Below are 17,119 nucleotides of genomic sequence, written 5' to 3' on the forward strand. Positions count from 1 at the left end.
GGCACGTGCCTCGCTGCCCACTTCACGATCGCCCCGCCCCCGCGGCACACGATCCGATCCGGCGGCACCGGCACCGGCACCGGCACGACACGAGCCGGACGGAGCGTGCCGACAGGCTAGGCGGGGCCGGGAAAACGGCTTCAACGCGGCACGCCTGGTGGCTGTTTTCCCGTGTTCGGAGTCGACACACATGCTGCGTTGCATGACACGACACTGATGGCTACTGTTTAGGGAGCCGCGGCGATAGGCATACACGTACACGCGAGGCGATGTGAAGGCCGGCGGTTTTGGACCAATCGGCCTGTTCGCTGGTTGGTTTCTGGGCTGGTTTGGGCTGGCTGGTGCTGGTTTATTGTGAAAGGAAAATACTGTTGGCTGGCTGGTTTGGGCTGGTTGAAACCAACCGAACAGGGTGAATGATTCGTCGTAGCGAGGAACTTGGAACGGTTGTTGTGTTTTATATCAAAACTCTTCTTTAGGGGTTAAATCTTCACTAATTCCTGCAAACACCTGAACTTTGCGAAAGAGAGCCCAATAACTGTCCAGCAAGGATCATTTGCACTTGGGAGATGGTTGTGCCACTCATGTCAGTAGATGCAAATCCATTTTCGTTTTAGCAAATCTATTTATTCTGCGGAATCCATATGCCGACGCTGCAGCAAGTCGCTTTATTAGTATCTCGAAAAAAATGGTATTAAATAAGGCCGGAAGTGGTCAATTTTGGGCAATTAAAATCAATCCCCAGACCTTTCCCCTCCCTCTTCTCTCTCTCTCTCTCTCTCTCCTCTCCATCCAGATCCCCGCGATCGAAGAAGCCAGGCCAGGCCAACAAGCGGCCAACCCAACACAGCTGCGCAACAGCGCAAGCCACCGCACCAATCCCACAACCCGAGGCCCGATCCAGCGCGACCCCCCTCCGGCGGCTGCGGTTCGCCAGCGCCCCGCCATGTCCTCCTCCACCGCGTCGTGGTCGCGCTACGGCGCCGTCCCCACCTCCCCCCCTGCGCCGTCGCCGGCACCGCCGCTCAAGCCGGAGGACGCCGCGGGCGGCGAGGCGGCGCCCTCGTCGTCGTCGGCCTCAGCCACGGCGGCGGAGGCCGGGGTCGCCTTCTTCTCCCGCGGGCGGGCGTTCGCGGGCGCCGCGGCGGGCCGGCCGCGCGCGTGGCGGGAGGTGCTGGACCCGACGGCGTTCTCGCGCCCGGAGAGCTGCGGGGAGGCCCGCGCGCGGGCGCGCCGGAACCTCGCCTACTTCCGCGCCAACTACGCGCTCGCCGCGCTCGTGCTCGTCTTCCTCGGCCTCGTCTACCGCCCGGTCTCCATGCTCGTGTTCCTTGCGCTCTTCGTCGCCTGGCTGGGCCTCTACTTCGGCCGCGGCGACGGGGAGCCGCTCGTGTGCCTCGGCCGCGACGTCGACGACCGCGTCGTGCTGGCCGTGCTCTCGGCGGCAACGGTCCTCGCCGTCGCGCTCACACGCGCGGGGCTCAACCTCCTCGTCTCCCTCGTCGTCGCCGCCGCCGTCATCGGCCTGCACGCCGCCTTCAGGGTCAACTTCTACCTCGACGAGAGGGACGCGTTCGATGTCGCCGGCAACTCGTTCACGGATAGCGCATACGGCTACGCGCTCCCTAGATGATGATTGAGATACGGTGGGCATTCAGCTGATGGGGTTGTTGATTGTGTTCTGCGCTTCTTGAGGCAGGGGATTCTTGGTGGCTCTGATCCATCCTCGGATTTTGCAAGAATGTTCTTATCGTTTCGAGGTGTTATTGACTTCCTCTTCTAGTCTGCATTCTATGTATAGCGATTTTTGTGCTCAGTTTAAGAGAAATTTTTACTTGGGTTTAAGTATTCAGTGTAGTTTGAGCCTTTGAGGGTAAAACTTATGTGATTGGTATGATTTAAATCTGTTTTTTTACGAGAGAAATTGAAAGTCATCCATCTCTGCAGACGCAGACTGCAGTGCTGGCTAACGCTAGTGTAAAAACTGTAAACCATCCATCCAACATTCCAACTGAACTAGGAATGGTTCTGACCTTTGCCCTTACTCTCTATCACATTGAATATTTTGACATATATATAAAACATTAAATATAGACTAAAAATAACTAATTACATAGTTTATGACTAATTTGTAGGACGAATCTTTTAAGTCTAATTAGTTCATGATTTAATAATGTGGTGCTATGATACCACATGTGCTAATGACAGATTCATCTTGCAGATTACTAACGGATTCTGTAATTTATTTTTTTATTAGTTTTTAAACACACACACCTCATGTGACACATCAAAAATTTTTATTATTATTATTTTTTTTGCCTCTTATCTTAAGTACAGCTGTAGAATCTGTTCGGATACACACACCACAACACACGGTATATGAACAAACCTACAACTATACCTAGACAACGAACGCAGCTGAGAGATACTCGAGTCACTTGACCATTGTGACAACTGAACTTATAATGAACTTATAAGGAAACTACTGTTACCAGGTGAGACACCGGCGTTGAAGCCGGGCCTCGAACGCGGGCGGGCAGGGCGCACACCAGCGATCCTAGCCATCTGAGCCACCGGGCTCAGTTCTCCACCGAAATTTTACACCCTAGATTTAAAAGGCTTTACTTAACAAGATTAGATCAGAGCCAGAAAAGGTGGCAATAGATCCTGACTGCATCTCTGCTTGAAAAGATGCCTAGAAAGTCATTCAAATTTCACATTTAATTCATGCCAATAGCTAATGTATTACTAAACGACTGCTCACAGAGGATTATACCACCAATGTCTTCAGTTACCGACCACAAAAGATTGTACCCTCAGTGACATGACACAATAGTCACTGCCCACAAAATACTATACCACCAATGCTATGATTCTGTTTTTAAGCTTGTATACCCCAGAATCCTGTTGGTTTTAGCTAGTTTAAAGCCTCCCGTTACTAGATGTTAAAAGGCCCTCCGTGTAGCCATCCCGGAATCGAGTTAAAGAGTCTTTTATGCTCAAGAAATGCTGGAAGTCCAGTGCCGATTACATGCACCAGGACCAACCCAAAAATGACGGGCGCAGCAGGCAAGACGCTCAGCGCTTGCCGTCGATGGCTTCCTTGAGCTTCCTCCCGAGCGCGTAGGCAAGCGGAGGCGGCACGGCGTTGCCAATCTGCCTGTGCTTGCACTGGATGCTGCCCGCAAAACGGTAGCTGTCAGGGAAGCCCTGCGTACACAGACCATGTGAACAGGATTGGGATGTTAAGAGAACTTGCGCATGGATGCTCTGAAGTCAGTCTCCCTGTCAAGTAGTAATTCAAACAGTACCAACGCTGGAGCAGGCCAAAGCTACTAATTGATTGATTAAAACTCTTAAATAATTGATTGATTAAAACTCTTAAATAATTGATTGATTACTGTTACTGAATTGCAGTAGCTATTGAGGAACCAATGATCTATATGTTACATGCGATGCGAAGGCAAATTACCTGAGACCTGGCACACTCACGAACAGTGACGATCCTGTCCTGTTCAGGGTGGAAGCACATGCCGACCTTGCCCATTGGCTGGGGATCGGTCACGGATGTGGGGAAGTTGCCCTCCCAGTCCAACCTCCCATAGAGCCCCTTCCATTGATTGTGCCTCTTGGCAGTGTTGGGCAGGCACCAGGGTATAAGGTCCACCATTTGCCCGGTTGACAGCTTCACCTGTACTCGCATAACCATTGGCAAATGGGGCATGGTTACCTAGAGCAAAAGTAGTACAAAACAACTACTGGTGGACAAAGGAGGAGGTTGTGGTTACCTTCTCATCCGGTAGCTCATGCCAATCGCAGCCAGGTCGCTTTGGAATGTGCTTGCACCTGATGAGATTCAGCTCGTTCATCTCCTTGGATATGTGGTCACTCAACAACACGGTGCTGCCTCTGATCTTCTTCTGGAACCATGACACTGGTTGACTCCCATACTGCACCATAGGAAGGAGTAAATCCAGCCGATACTACCAGCCAAGGGCACCAACAGAAGAAAGTGACTGGAGATTAAGTTGCAGTGACACTGACACATACCTGTATTGTTGGCTTGCTGGCGCCATTTTCCACGGGTGGGAGATCCCCAACTGTATCTCTAACTGTTATTGACCGGAAAGGTGCCCCTGCAGCAGTGCTCTTGACAGCCGCGGAGTGTTTGCCATCAGGGAGGTTTATTTTCAGCTCAGGGCTAGCGAAGACGTGCATTGGTTCAGGCCACTCCGGAAGGGTCTCTCCAGGTGCAGCAGCCCAGATGAATGCCCTTTTCCTGGACTGTGCGACACCATAAGCACCTGCTTCTAGAATGCCGAATCGAACCTGAGAACATGTAAAGGAAAAAGGTAACAAAATTTAGTGTTGGACGAAAAGCTACAATGCAAGAACAACTTAGTAGACAAGTAAGAACAGTAAGCACCTGGTATCCCATCTCCAGGAGTGATGCCAGTGTTAATCTGAAGGTCTGGCCTTTGTTGAATGAAACGAAGTTCCTGACGTTTTCTAAGAGAAAGAATCTTGGGCGGAAATAATCTGCGAAAGAGAGGAATGCTAGGACCATCTCACACTGAACCTTGCTCCAGGGACTTCGATTGAATCTGTTCATCCCAGAAAACCCCTGCAAAAAGGATGCATATGGAAAGTTATGCAATTGGTTTAGAATATCGAAAACAAGCATAAAATGTTTCCTATAGTCAGATAAAAACAACAGACCTGACATGGAGGTCCACCATTTATGAAGTCTACTTCGCCAGGCACAGGCAGATTCTTAATCTTCTCATCAGAAAGTTTTGATGATCGTTCAGCAGCCTCAGAAGTAGAGATACAATCATCAGCATCACCACACTTATCCATTACTGCCCTGCAAGGCAATACTCAGAAATGAGTGGAAGGTGAAATGCATGAATAAGCATATCCATGATAAACAATTGTCATACTTCAAAATAACATTGCAGTTCTCCACAAATACTGCTGCTTCTGGGTGATTTTCACCAAATGCTTCCCCAGCAGGCTCTTCATATTCAATTGCCCATTTTGTTTTTGACGCACCTGCAGAATTGTATGATCAGAAAGTAAAACAGCTGTGGCAATCAAGGTGTTCCCAGCAACCCATATAGAATCTGCAGGACAAGGGCATACCAGCTATCTGCAATCCTTCAGATAAACCACCACAGCCAGCAAAAATATCAAGGGTTGCAAGAGAGTTGTCTGACGGCATATCCTTTTTATCTGAACCATCTAGCTCATCATCACAAATTTGCTTTCCTTTATTCTTCTTGGAAGCAGAAGGTGCCTTCCTTATCAATGACATAAGTTTAGCATTGGGTGGAAGCTGGTTCAAGATCATGCAAAGATAAGCTCAGTTAATCATCTAAAGAATTTTCTCAGGAAAACAATCTAAGCAACTGAGAAATGAAAGGTGAAATTCAGAATGTCTGACCTGTTTCAGGGCTCCAGTAACAGGATCAAACAAAAGTTCACAGTAAAATACATGCTCAACCACCACTGGAAGATTTGAATTTGGAAGGTCGTCCTTCATCCTAACTTCACATTTTCCCTCTATCATTGTCACTGGCACACTCATGATATCTTCACTGTAGTATACCTGGATCAAATGACAGAATGCAAGCATTAAATCCAAAGTGACAACAGAAAAAAGGGAAGTGTGAGTGGTAAGTCACAAGCTCATCTACAGCACTTAAAGAAGAATGATGCATTGATTAGACAGAACAGGCGAACCTCTCTTATGTCTGACATATAGGCTTTTGTTGACGATATGTCATCCGGCCTGTAAAACCTTCTTACATTCATCTTTGTTGATTCTGGATGCGCTTTGTTAGATCCATCAGGAGCATCGACACTCAATACATGGCAAACAACATAAGGCTTCAGGCCCACGTTTCTTCCAGCCTTGTAGGTCTCATAGCCCTCCTCTTGGAAGAAAAAATCAGGCCTAATATACAGGAAGTCATGAACATTGTATCTAATATTCTTGAAGACAAAACTGGTCCCTGAAAGTATCTTGAATGCATCACCAGCTTGGTTTCTCTCCTCACAGGACCTACAGGCACCAGTTCCAATGCCAAGTTTATCATGAGGGATGGAGAAGAAGCCACCTTTCTTTGGCAAGTATAAGCTTTTGCAAAAATATTCCACAGGTAGACCCTTCCTCTTCCTCACCTCTGCCTTCTCCCTCTCAATCCTATTAACTTCTGAATTCTCTTTTCTGTATTTGTGACCCCATGGAATCAACTGTACATTGACAGTCACCAATTCTTTGATGTCACCTAATTCGAATTCTTGACAATCATTAGTCAAGAAAACCTCCCTTTCATTTGCAGCATTGCCAAGAACAGTCTGAACACCTTTTTGCAGAATTCTTCCATGGATTTTTTTTTGTACCATCATGTTTCTCATACATGTACTCAACAAAACACATGATGGCTTCTCCTGAATCATCTTCCAATGAGACTGATTGACCAACACCAATACTAAGATCTTGAAATGTAACACATTTGTATAGAAATTCACCAGACACTGTTTTTCCAGCTATCTGCCCTTTCCACTTAGCTTCCTTGCAAGACTTCAATGACATACTAGATCGTGTTGATGGTGGGGTCTTTGCAGCCTGCTCCATTTCAATATTTACATCCTCTTCAATATCATCATCATCTTCATTTTCTTCTAGCTCTTCATCGATTTCCTTTTGCTCATTTCCGTCTCCTTCCTTTGTATCCTCTGGAAAGTGTGTGGCATAATAATCACCCCATATCTTGCTGATGAATCTTGTAGTTGTTGCACGCATAAGCTTCCTTCTTAATATTGGGCCCATTTTTGCGCTTGGGTTCAGATTCTCGCCTTTCATTGCTTGAGATTTTTTCTTCATCACCAGCTTTGTGTGTCTTCTTTCTTCCATCTTCAGTATAAGGCCTGTGACAAAGGCACTCCGTTGGATAGACACATCTGGAAAATCTGCAAACTGCTGAAGTATAATTTGCCCATGTACCACAACATATCTTTCAACAAGAGTTGTATTTGATGATATAAATGCAGGGTGCACACTGTCAAATTCTGCTACTCTTTTAATCACTTCGGCAAAAGAAAGCTTTGAAGCACGACTTTGTTCTTTTAAAAGAGTGATGATGCTAACAGCCAGCCTTGCTGTTTTCAGCACCGGTTCACACCATGGTGCATATTGTTTTGTTGGCTGTCGTAATTTGTACCTGGAAAAATGATAGCAATAATAATATATTAGTTGGAAGAAGGCTAAATAGAAAGTAACTGCAATATGCCGTGCTTAAAATAAAGTGTCAAATTTAAGGGCAGAGCTGTTCTTTTAATAACAAAATAGCATTAAATTTTAGACAGTGAATAATATACAATGTAATGGAGCTGTCAGGATATTTACCAAGCCACATCAGTTCGAATGATTATGCAGATCATTGAACCACCAAATTCAATAACCCACTCATTGATTGGGCTCAGATAAATAGGAATTCCCAGATCTTGGTTCGATTTACTTGAGGAAGAAGATAGCTGCATTGACTCAGCAGTTGAACAGCAACTACCGTCATCGTCTCTCATAAAACCTGATCCAAAGATCACTGTATCATTTTCAGCACCCGATTTCATAGGGATGAGCTCCAATGGAATGAGTCTGGAATCTGAATTATATAGAGCCCAGTTGTTCAGGATTCTCACTGGCATATCATCAGAAAAGATGCTAATGTCACTATCAAATATGTATTCATCCATTTCTTGATTGTATGATTTATAGTAAGCTGGCAAGGGATAGTCATTGGCAATCTCTGCTTCACTAATTTTGATGTATACATTTTTCTGTGAAGTTCCACGCTTGCCTCTCTGCTTCATCATCTTCCACTCTTCCTCTTCCTGCAATAGTCTTGCTAATTTCTCATCATCATTGTCACCTACTCCCATATGCTGTTCATCCTTTATCTTCAGAGCTCCATTTGAAGGCATAGCTGAGAACTTGTTGAATTTTACTCTAGACTTACTTTCTTCTCTCAATGCAACAAGAACAGGGAGTGTGCCCAAGATCTCATCATTGCTGGCTGCCGTCTTATCTAACCCAACAAGTTGGTTGTATATGAACTCACCATTGGAGATCACAAAGTCCTTGCTCATTGTTCCACCAGATTTTCTGTTTGAATTAATGGAACGGACAACACTGGCCAGCAACTCTTCCAGGTCCAACTGAGGATTTCTACCAACTGATTTGGCTATCTTCATGTAAACTTCAACACAGACTCGAGCCTTCTCACTGAAGTGGTCAAAATAAGATCTGTAACTGCTTGCCGGCTTCACACATTTGTAATCAGCTATTTCTGTTGAAATCCAAATTACTGCAGTACCTTCATTGTAGCCAGAAATTATCCACTCCTTGATTCTCCCAAATCCTAAACAGCGTACACCCTTTTTCCTGTCCTTTTCCAGACCATCGTCCAAAGGCATGATAAGAGCTGTTATGAAAATATCATCAACTTCAGACATTTCAAATGGTTGTAGATTACCATCTGCATCATGCAAGGAGAAATCAATGAGTTTTCTGGAAGGCCGGCGGTCTTCGGGTTCTGTTTTTGTCAACCTAACAGCTTCTATTTCCTCCTCTTCTACCCTACTTTCCTTGATTGTGATAATTAAATCTTCCTCGGATAAGCCCAATTCTTTCTCTTTGAAGTTAGAACAGGCAGCTGCCCTCTTTGGTCTCTTGCGGACAACAGGCTCATCAGTGGTGTCATTGCTATCTGTTTTAGCCTCATGTTCAGTCACCATTTCTTCATTCTCGATGGAATCTTCCCTATTCGGCAGCTTTGCTTTGCGCTTCTTTGTTCCTGAAATCCAGAAGAGCAGCAGACATGCTAAAATAACTGAATGCAAAGGCAGCGATGAGATGAAACACAGGGGTTCAGATAAGGAGTTTGACCAACAGAATCGTATTTAATACTAATAGATAATAGCATTCAAATATGTGCAGAAAGCAACAGCTCAATTCTGGATCACACCAAAAGATGCACCATGTTGAATTCATGCATTACATGCAATCATCTAGGCATGCCCAGCCTGGCTAATGAACATGAGTGCATATGCAGCCATTCCAAGATAACTAGAACTGCAGGTTTCAGGCAAGACGATGAAGTTAGAAATAGTGAATGTACAGTTAAATTTGATACTTCTAAAGGTTCTCTTTGAGTAGTGTTTTAACTTACTACTGCTCACTCTAACCCCGCCCATGTACAACAAAGACTATACATGTTATGGTGCCTTTCCTCGACTTTGAGGCAAAATAAAGTTGGCTAAGATCACAATACCAAACCAAAAGCAAAACATCGATATGAAAGAGTCCTCAACTATATTCCCTGTGTTACTAGGTCACCATGGAACCTGGTACACGCCTACAGCGACACGATTTAAAAAGTTTCACAAATAAATGCAAAAGAAATACCTTGATTAAAGCAATGCACGCTTTGCCTCCTCGACATTGACATGAGCTCAAGCTATGGCGAAGTGTGATAGAGGAAGGAGGCAGCGTGAATGATAGTGAGGGAGACAATGGTGAGAAGGGAGGTGGCGGCTGCGGCGGCGGAAAGGACAGAGGAAGGAAGAGCCCAAGTTGGGTGCTAGCGATTCGATTCATTTGGTTGCGGTTCCATGATGACCTAAATGTAAAATTTGACGAAAATTTGTATAAAGGCATATTGGGTTTTCCCCTTTGTTTAAAGAACAAACTAAATTTGACACTTCCTTAATTCATATCAATACATATAAAATATCAGACACGTTCTAGTATCAAATACGTATCACAGTACAAGCATGACATAAAATTGGATTATTGAGGTAGCCTAGCTGGCATATATCAGTTTTTCCAACCTTTAATGCATCAGTAGAAATAATTGTGCCACAGTTCATAGCCTCATATGGCGCACTACAGAGAATTTATTGAAAAGGAAAATTGCTATATTGCAGCTACAAGGCATTTGGAAACAAGACCTGTAGCTGTAGCAACAGCAGAGCGTTGATGTTTTGCCATAACACCCCTGTAAAGTTCAGAATCAAGTAAATGTGTCAACTAACATTTCCAAAAACAAATGTAAGAATCGAATAGAAGGGCGGGCCTGGTGCAAGTGACCGGAAGGTTCCGGGTTCGAGTCGTGGTCTCCTCGCATTGCATAGGCGAGGGTAAGGCTTGCCACTAACACCCTTCCCCAGATCCCGCACAGAGCGGGAGCTCTCTGCACTGGGTACGCCCTTTAAATATAAGAATCGAATAGCAAGCTAAAATGATTTTAGTAATTAAGTCAGGAAACAAAAACTACACTACACTCAAGCATGATAACGCAACGTCACAACTTCAGTGAATATTTTGTCGTTTGAGAATTTGACCTAATCTAAACCTTGTACACACAACTGCAGCATATAGATTTAGTTTGAGATATTCAAGAGCAAAAGCAAGTGCATAGTATATCTCTGTTACTCCATTTGGAAACATACAATGTATTAAATTTGACACCACAAACTTCCTCAACTTTTACTATTAACATCTCTGTTACTATTTAGATTTGCTGTGAAAATAATACATTTATCTAAAAACTGCCACGTATTCTTGAATACATGGAGTACCTTGTGCTGTAATGAGACTATTAAACATTCCCTCCATTCCAAATTATAAAGACGATACATAGCTTTTACTATGCACTTAGATATACATTGTCTAGATACATGATAAAAGCAATGTATCTAGAATAGCCAAAACATCTTATAATTTGGAACAGCGAGAGTTATTGGTAAGTGTGCCTTTCAATTCAATCATGGTAAAAAGGTAGAGTAAGAAAACACATCAACACCACATAACTAGATTGCAATGAAATATTCACATGTTCATTCACTAAATATGATACCATGAAAAGAGATAAGTTGTGAGAATTGGTTCATTCGTAAAGTACGGCAGGACCATAGCTATCGACCATTTCATGACTAGATCAGACAAAACTACTATCGAACATTGAAGAGACAGCAACAGTCGCATACTTCTTGTGAATTACACTACCTGGGAAGTGCAACCGCAAAACCAGGTACAATTAGCAACTCGACCAGACCAAAAGAAGCATGCACATGTAACTTTTCACTGATTTCACAACAAAGTTCATAGCTACCAGCATCAATTCAGTATAGCTACTACTTACATTTATTTTAACAAAATTAAACAACTGCTTCAAAAAACTACAAAGGTTGTTTACTGAATTCCAGTCATAATCACGTGAGAAAAGATATACCAGCACGATGAGCAGAATCCCCGGAGCAGGTCACCGTTCCATCACCGAATTCGCGATTCCTGCACGACAAAGTAACCAAATATGACCGTTAAAGTAGAAGCCAGAAAAATAAGAAAAATCCCCGCCAGATCCTAACGCAAATATAAATCGCCTGCAAGCAGCGGCACGATCAAGACGAGAAAACTATACCACTGTTGGACACAACCAAGGCAACCTATGCACGCGACTCCACGACAGCAGCACGCAGTGAAACGAAGCCCCAAATCCTCCAACGCTCGCCCCTCAGGCGAGATCCCACGAAGTGGAAGGTCACACCAAGTCAGAACTCAGAATCACATGGAGCGAGATTTTTCCTATAAAGTAAAACCCCAGTACCAAACTAGAGACCGCAAACGAGAGCTCACTACAGATTACACAAGACAGGCGAACTTCTGGGTGCCGCAGCAGGCGGCCGGCGGCCCGATACCGGAGAAGCTCCTCCGATCGGTGAAACGTGACACTCCCGCCCCCTCATGGAAGGAAACCCGCGCCTAAAACCGTCTCCAAAGTAGTAGTACTACTACATTTGGAGGGGTGGTAAAAACGAAGCGAGCAGCGACGCCAGCGCGCTCACCGACGAAGCGACGAGGAGTGGCGGCGTGCGTCCGAGGCGTGGTTGAGTGGTTCTGCGGCGGGGGCCGTGGGCGGGCGAACGCGGCTTGGAGAGTCGAAGCGTCAAGAGAAGAGAATTGGGAGTGGAGAGAAGTGGGGGAGTGGTGAGTGAGGTAATAATGGAGGGCAGAGAGGAGGAACGCGAGGCGACGCTGGCTTGGGTTTTGAGTTTCGATTCGAGCGCGGCCGACCATTCTTGGCGGGCGTACGCGGGTGACCCCAATTTTTTCAGCTTCGATTTCGGGAAATGGTCTTTGCAAATGAGAATGGAGATTGGACTTCCTTTCTAAGGAAAAAACGAATCGTCTTTTGCTGGGTTAAGAAAATACTAGAGTTGTTTGTTTCAAACAAACAATATATTCGCTGGTTGATTTCTGGACTGATAAATTCAACCGGTGCTGATTAATGTTGAAAGAAAAATACTGTACCATGGCTAATAAGCCCTGGTTGAAACCAATTAGCGAACGGGTTGAAAAGATGGCTTGATCGCTAAAATAGGATTATTTGGCAAAGATACCAAATATTCGAGTGAAATCGAACACCAGATCCACGCTGACATGTTGACTTCACTAGGCACCTAAGCAAAAGTGATATTATGTACTCCCTCCATCCTAAAATAAATGAACTTCAAGAGTTTAGAGCGTCCACAATGATAACTTGCAAATAGCTAGCTAGATGAGGTTTGGAAATAATAAAAAAAAGAACACTGTAATGGAGAGTTATCTGAGCTATGAGAGAGTGGTTTCTGAAAGATCGTGCTAGACTGGCTATTTGGGAGTCACTAGCTATTTGATCTCTCTCCTTGATAGCCAATAGAATTTCTCCTAGACTAGTTATTTAAAAACCATTGGGGACATCCTTAGGTGAAGAAATCAAGTGAAAAAAATACATAAATACCCCTATAAAAATGTAATCATTACGCATCGGGAAGAGAAAAAGTAGAAAAAGATAAGCGAAGTTAGTTTGTCTTATATGTAGAAATGCACTTATTTTGGGAAACATTTTGAACTATAAAAGTGCAATTATTATGGAACAAAGGGAGTAGCAATATCTTCTCTCTTATATTATTTTTTTTAAGTGTTGGCCTTTCGAAGTTACCAAACATATACACCTGTAAATTGTTTACAATTGTATTCTAATGTGCACAAGAAAACCAGTTTGACTTGTAACTCGTACTTTCTCTGTCCCAAAATAATTCTATGTCTAAGGGGGTGTTTGGTTCCACAGACTAAATTTTAGTCTATGTCACATTGGACGTTCAGATGCTAATTAGGAGGACTAAACATGAGTTAATTATAAAACTAATTACACAGATGGAGACTAATTTACGAGACGAATTTATTAAGCCTAATTAACCCATCATTAGCACATATTTACTGTAGCACCACATTGTCAAATCATGGACTAATTAGACTTAAAATTCGTCTCGTAAATTAGTCGTAATATATGTAATTAGTTATTTTTTAGTCTATATTTAATACTCCATGCATGTGTCTAAACATCCGATGAGACAGAAACTAAAATTCGGTCTAAGAAACCAAACAGGCCCTAATATTCAAATTTTATCCCATAAGAAGAGCATTTTTAGCCTATAGACCACCTAGATGCTACTAAATTTTGCTACTTTCTCCTTTTCCAAAGTACAATCATTACATGTTGATACTACTTTTATAGGGGTACATATCTAATTTCATGGTAGCTTTGGTCTCCCTCCACACATCTTCTAATTGCATTTGGGCATGTTTAGAACAAAGGAATAGAAAACAGAGGAATTGATAAAACCGTAGAAATGAGAGGAAAGTGTAGTAGGAAAACATAGGATCGGAAACTACAGGAAATGAATAGAAAGGGGTATTTGGAACGTGTTCATATCACAGAAATCAAAACACATGCAAGTTATAAAAACTCATTAGCGCTTAATGATATGTTAATTAACCTCGTTATTTTCTTAATTTCCCGTCCAGCGCTATATGGTTCCAACGTCCAAACTTCCAATCGACACAAAAACACCTAACGTTCCCTTTGAATTCACGTTAGTCAGCTGCTGGCAACCAAAGAGCTATTAAAGCCAGTCTCAATGAAAGTTTCATCATAATTTTATTTGTATTTAATGAGCTGCCACATAAGCTTTTTGATAACGTGGCAAGGTTTTTAACAAGAGAGAGAAAAAGTAAGTTTTAGGATGATAAAACTCTCTTGACGCGAATATCAACTCTCTGAGTTATGGAATTAAATATCTATGAAACTCTAGAATGAAACTCACCATTGAGAATGTGTGTTTCATTCATATTTCATTCTATTCTACATGATGTGGCGGTCTTAGAAACAACATAACGAAACTCTCCACTGACATCGGCCTTAAGAGCTTGTGGCACCGTAGTGATTAACAAGTCTGTTAGCTTGACAATGAGAAAGCAGCGAGTGGCCACAGAAAAGTTTCCCTAGGCTCAAAGCTCATTTTCAGATTCCTTCAAAAGTACAACTTCTCAAGCCTTTTCTTTGGAAAGTTTTATATCACTTCCTACGTTCCAAACGGTGAGAGAGGAAGTCTTTTCAAAGGAATGCACTTCCAGTTTTTCTCCATTATTCCTTCAATCCAAACGTGCCCTTCTTTCAGGACTGATGGAGTATTAACCCTATTCTGATGGTGGTATTTTGGCTGATTCAATAGTGTTTCTATGAAGGAGAATAAGCCGAAATAAGCACAAGCCGACTGAAAAATAGATGAGCAGAACATGATGATTGTTATTTGGAAGCACACTATCAAACTTCTTACGTGCACTTGCTTGTCGCCAGCCAAATTTGCCAACAATTAGGTTGTCATCCCATAGTTACTAGTGTGTGATGCACTGATGCCTCGATGTCCCGCTTGCTACTCTCCTAAGGAGTCCTTGTTAGACTCCATCGAAGCTAGGGGCACGAGGGCCAAAGAATCCAAGCTCTAGCCGCCATTGCTGCCTAAGCTCGCTAGAGCAAATTCGAGCAGCCTGAGCACCCATCCATCAATTCCTTCGTATGCATCTTGCATAGCCTCTCCTCTATAGCACTGAGCTGCCACTCAGATCAATAGTCATCTCACGTCGTCCAAGCCGAACCCAAGCCGTCGTCGATTTCGACCTTTCCTGCGGGGTGCACCCTTGCCGTGGACTAGGTCGCGGATCGGTCTCATGCACTCACTTGAGGCCTCCATCGGCTCTAGCGGCGAGGCGAGTAGTCGTCGAAGAGTGGTTGGGTATGGGGAGGGACCGACGGCGTGAGGTGGGGCGGCGGCGTAGTTCCAGGGTTGGGTGCCACGGCAATAAACTCTCGCCCTTCGATACCGAGCGGAGCGGAGTCGAGTTTCGTCCGATAGTTATCGTATTTTTTTAGGGGCACGACATTTTTCTTCCAACAGTTTTGCCCAAACCGAATGTAAAATAAGTGGGCTCACCGATCATCCAAACAGTAAATTTCAGCCTATGGTGGAAAAATTTTGGGGGTCCGTAATTTACAGAGTTTTGAGGGGCAAATATTAGGCTTCGAAACAGGCCCTTGTTCTAAAACTAGTGTGTAAAATTATGTCATTCATAATAGTGGCAAATAGTTAAAAGAATAATGTGTGATGAAGAAAATAAAGGGCTCACCTGATTTTGTTTTAGTCACTGCATCCGTGTATCGCATTGAAGGATACACTTACTAACGCAAAATTGGGTCTTAAAAAGTATTGCGTGTTATTCCTACTGGATCAGCTAAATTGTATGTAGCCTACAATAGCTAGAGAGAGAGAGAGAGAGAGGTAGCAATAACCTTCTATAGATTATAGGTAATTGAATTGAATAGTTTAAAATAGGTTATAAATATGAGTTGAGTTGTTTGGATCAGTTAGAGCCTCTTTCTACAGCTAGTAACTTATTTTAGTCCATTCAAACATATATCTAGTTAAACCGTCAACCGAAAAGATCATATAGTTTTACAACAAAACGTTGATGTCACTTGATATATTTGAAAAATATTTCCATACATGCAACGTCCTAATAATGAACTTATATTTGACATTAGCAAGAGTAAAACTTTTGTGAACCGTGATTTTTCTTTTGGAAAATACAATATTTAATTCAGAATTTATTGCTTTGGGGGTAATTTAGACAACACTCACATAAAATGTTTGTTTGCTTCTTGGACACCGTGTAACAACGACAATTTGCCCCCTCCCGTGGTCCCGTTTCAAGCGTTAACAGACCCTTTTTGGTAGTGTTTTTTTTAGAGGTTCATTTTTAGCTTCTATGACTCTTACCAAACACTAATTCATAAAATGGTTATGTGAGAGAAGTGGCAGGGCTCTTGACTCTTGAGTGCCCACACTACCATTCAGAGCTCCACACAATGGCGGATACGTTGTTTCTTATAAGGAAGCGTATAGAAACTGGCTCGTAAGGGGCGTGTTTGTTTGCGTGGACTAGGGTGACCAGCTCGTATGAGCTGGGCATGGCCTGCACCAGGCTGGCCTAGCCGGTGCAATTGGGGTTGTTTGTTTGCCCTGGACCGGTGTGGCCTAGCTGGTGCTGGCTCCTTGTTTGTTTGTCTGGATAAGGTGTTAGTTTTCCCCAACTAACATCAACTACCAAAAGGAGATAAGGAACCGAAAGGGGATATCACCTTGACAATGCGGAAATGTCGAGGCAAACAAGCACCACCGCACCGGACCGGGGGAAGACGAAGCAGAGTAGAGGAAGAAGAAGAGGCACGCGGAACACCGGCCACCACCCGCACCCTGCGAAGGAGACGAAGCGGTCGACGAGACGGAGATGTACCAACCACACCACCAACGCCGCCTCCTCCACAACGACGGCAGCGGGAGAACTCCCCAACCACATGGGCCGGGAGCGTCTGCTACCACATCGTCAACACCGGGCCAAGCAAGAGCGGGAAGAGAGCGAGGGAGCGAGAGCGAGAAGCAGCGGAGAAGATGGGGGTAGGGGGATAAATGGGAGGGTGAAAACCCTAGCGGCGCCGCGTGTGGACATTTTCGCCTCCCACGCGAGCCCACCGACGCCACCCGTCTCGGGCCAAAATGAGACAGACGAGCACCCGCTCCAGCCGAGCCTAGGAGATTTTTCGTTTCCCCACGACCAAGCCCAGGGTGCTTTAAGGGTCGTGCCGACCTGGCTTGCGAGCTGGCCCAGGCAGAC

At 44.1% G+C, this 17,119-nt stretch overlaps 1 protein-coding gene and 1 pseudogene across 2 annotated transcripts; one reads left to right on the top strand and one right to left on the bottom strand.

The window, feature by feature from the left end:
* The first annotated feature begins 722 nt into the window (after positions 1 to 722).
* LOC136516254 (PRA1 family protein E-like) lies at positions 723 to 6,197 on the top strand. 2 transcript variants are annotated; one of them, XM_066509620.1, is made up of 2 exons: positions 723 to 1,695; positions 6,065 to 6,197. In XM_066509620.1, the coding sequence occupies exon 1, from the start codon at positions 947 to 949 to the stop codon at positions 1,631 to 1,633; it is 687 nt and encodes a 228-aa protein (XP_066365717.1). In that variant the 5' UTR covers positions 723 to 946; the 3' UTR covers positions 1,634 to 1,695; positions 6,065 to 6,197. The 2 variants fall into 2 exon arrangements, with proteins under 2 accessions (XP_066365717.1, XP_066365712.1); XM_066509615.1 differs by lacking the exon at positions 6,065 to 6,197 and adding an exon at positions 1,761 to 1,953 and having other exon boundaries at positions 724 to 1,695.
* Positions 2,774 to 12,019, bottom strand: LOC136516245 (DNA (cytosine-5)-methyltransferase 1A-like; annotated as a pseudogene).
* Positions 12,020 to 17,119: the final 5,100 nt, after the last annotated feature.

This window comes from Miscanthus floridulus, chromosome 2 (genome assembly GCF_019320115.1).
Source record: "Miscanthus floridulus cultivar M001 chromosome 2, ASM1932011v1, whole genome shotgun sequence".
Taxonomy (NCBI): Eukaryota; Viridiplantae; Streptophyta; class Magnoliopsida; order Poales; family Poaceae; genus Miscanthus; species Miscanthus floridulus.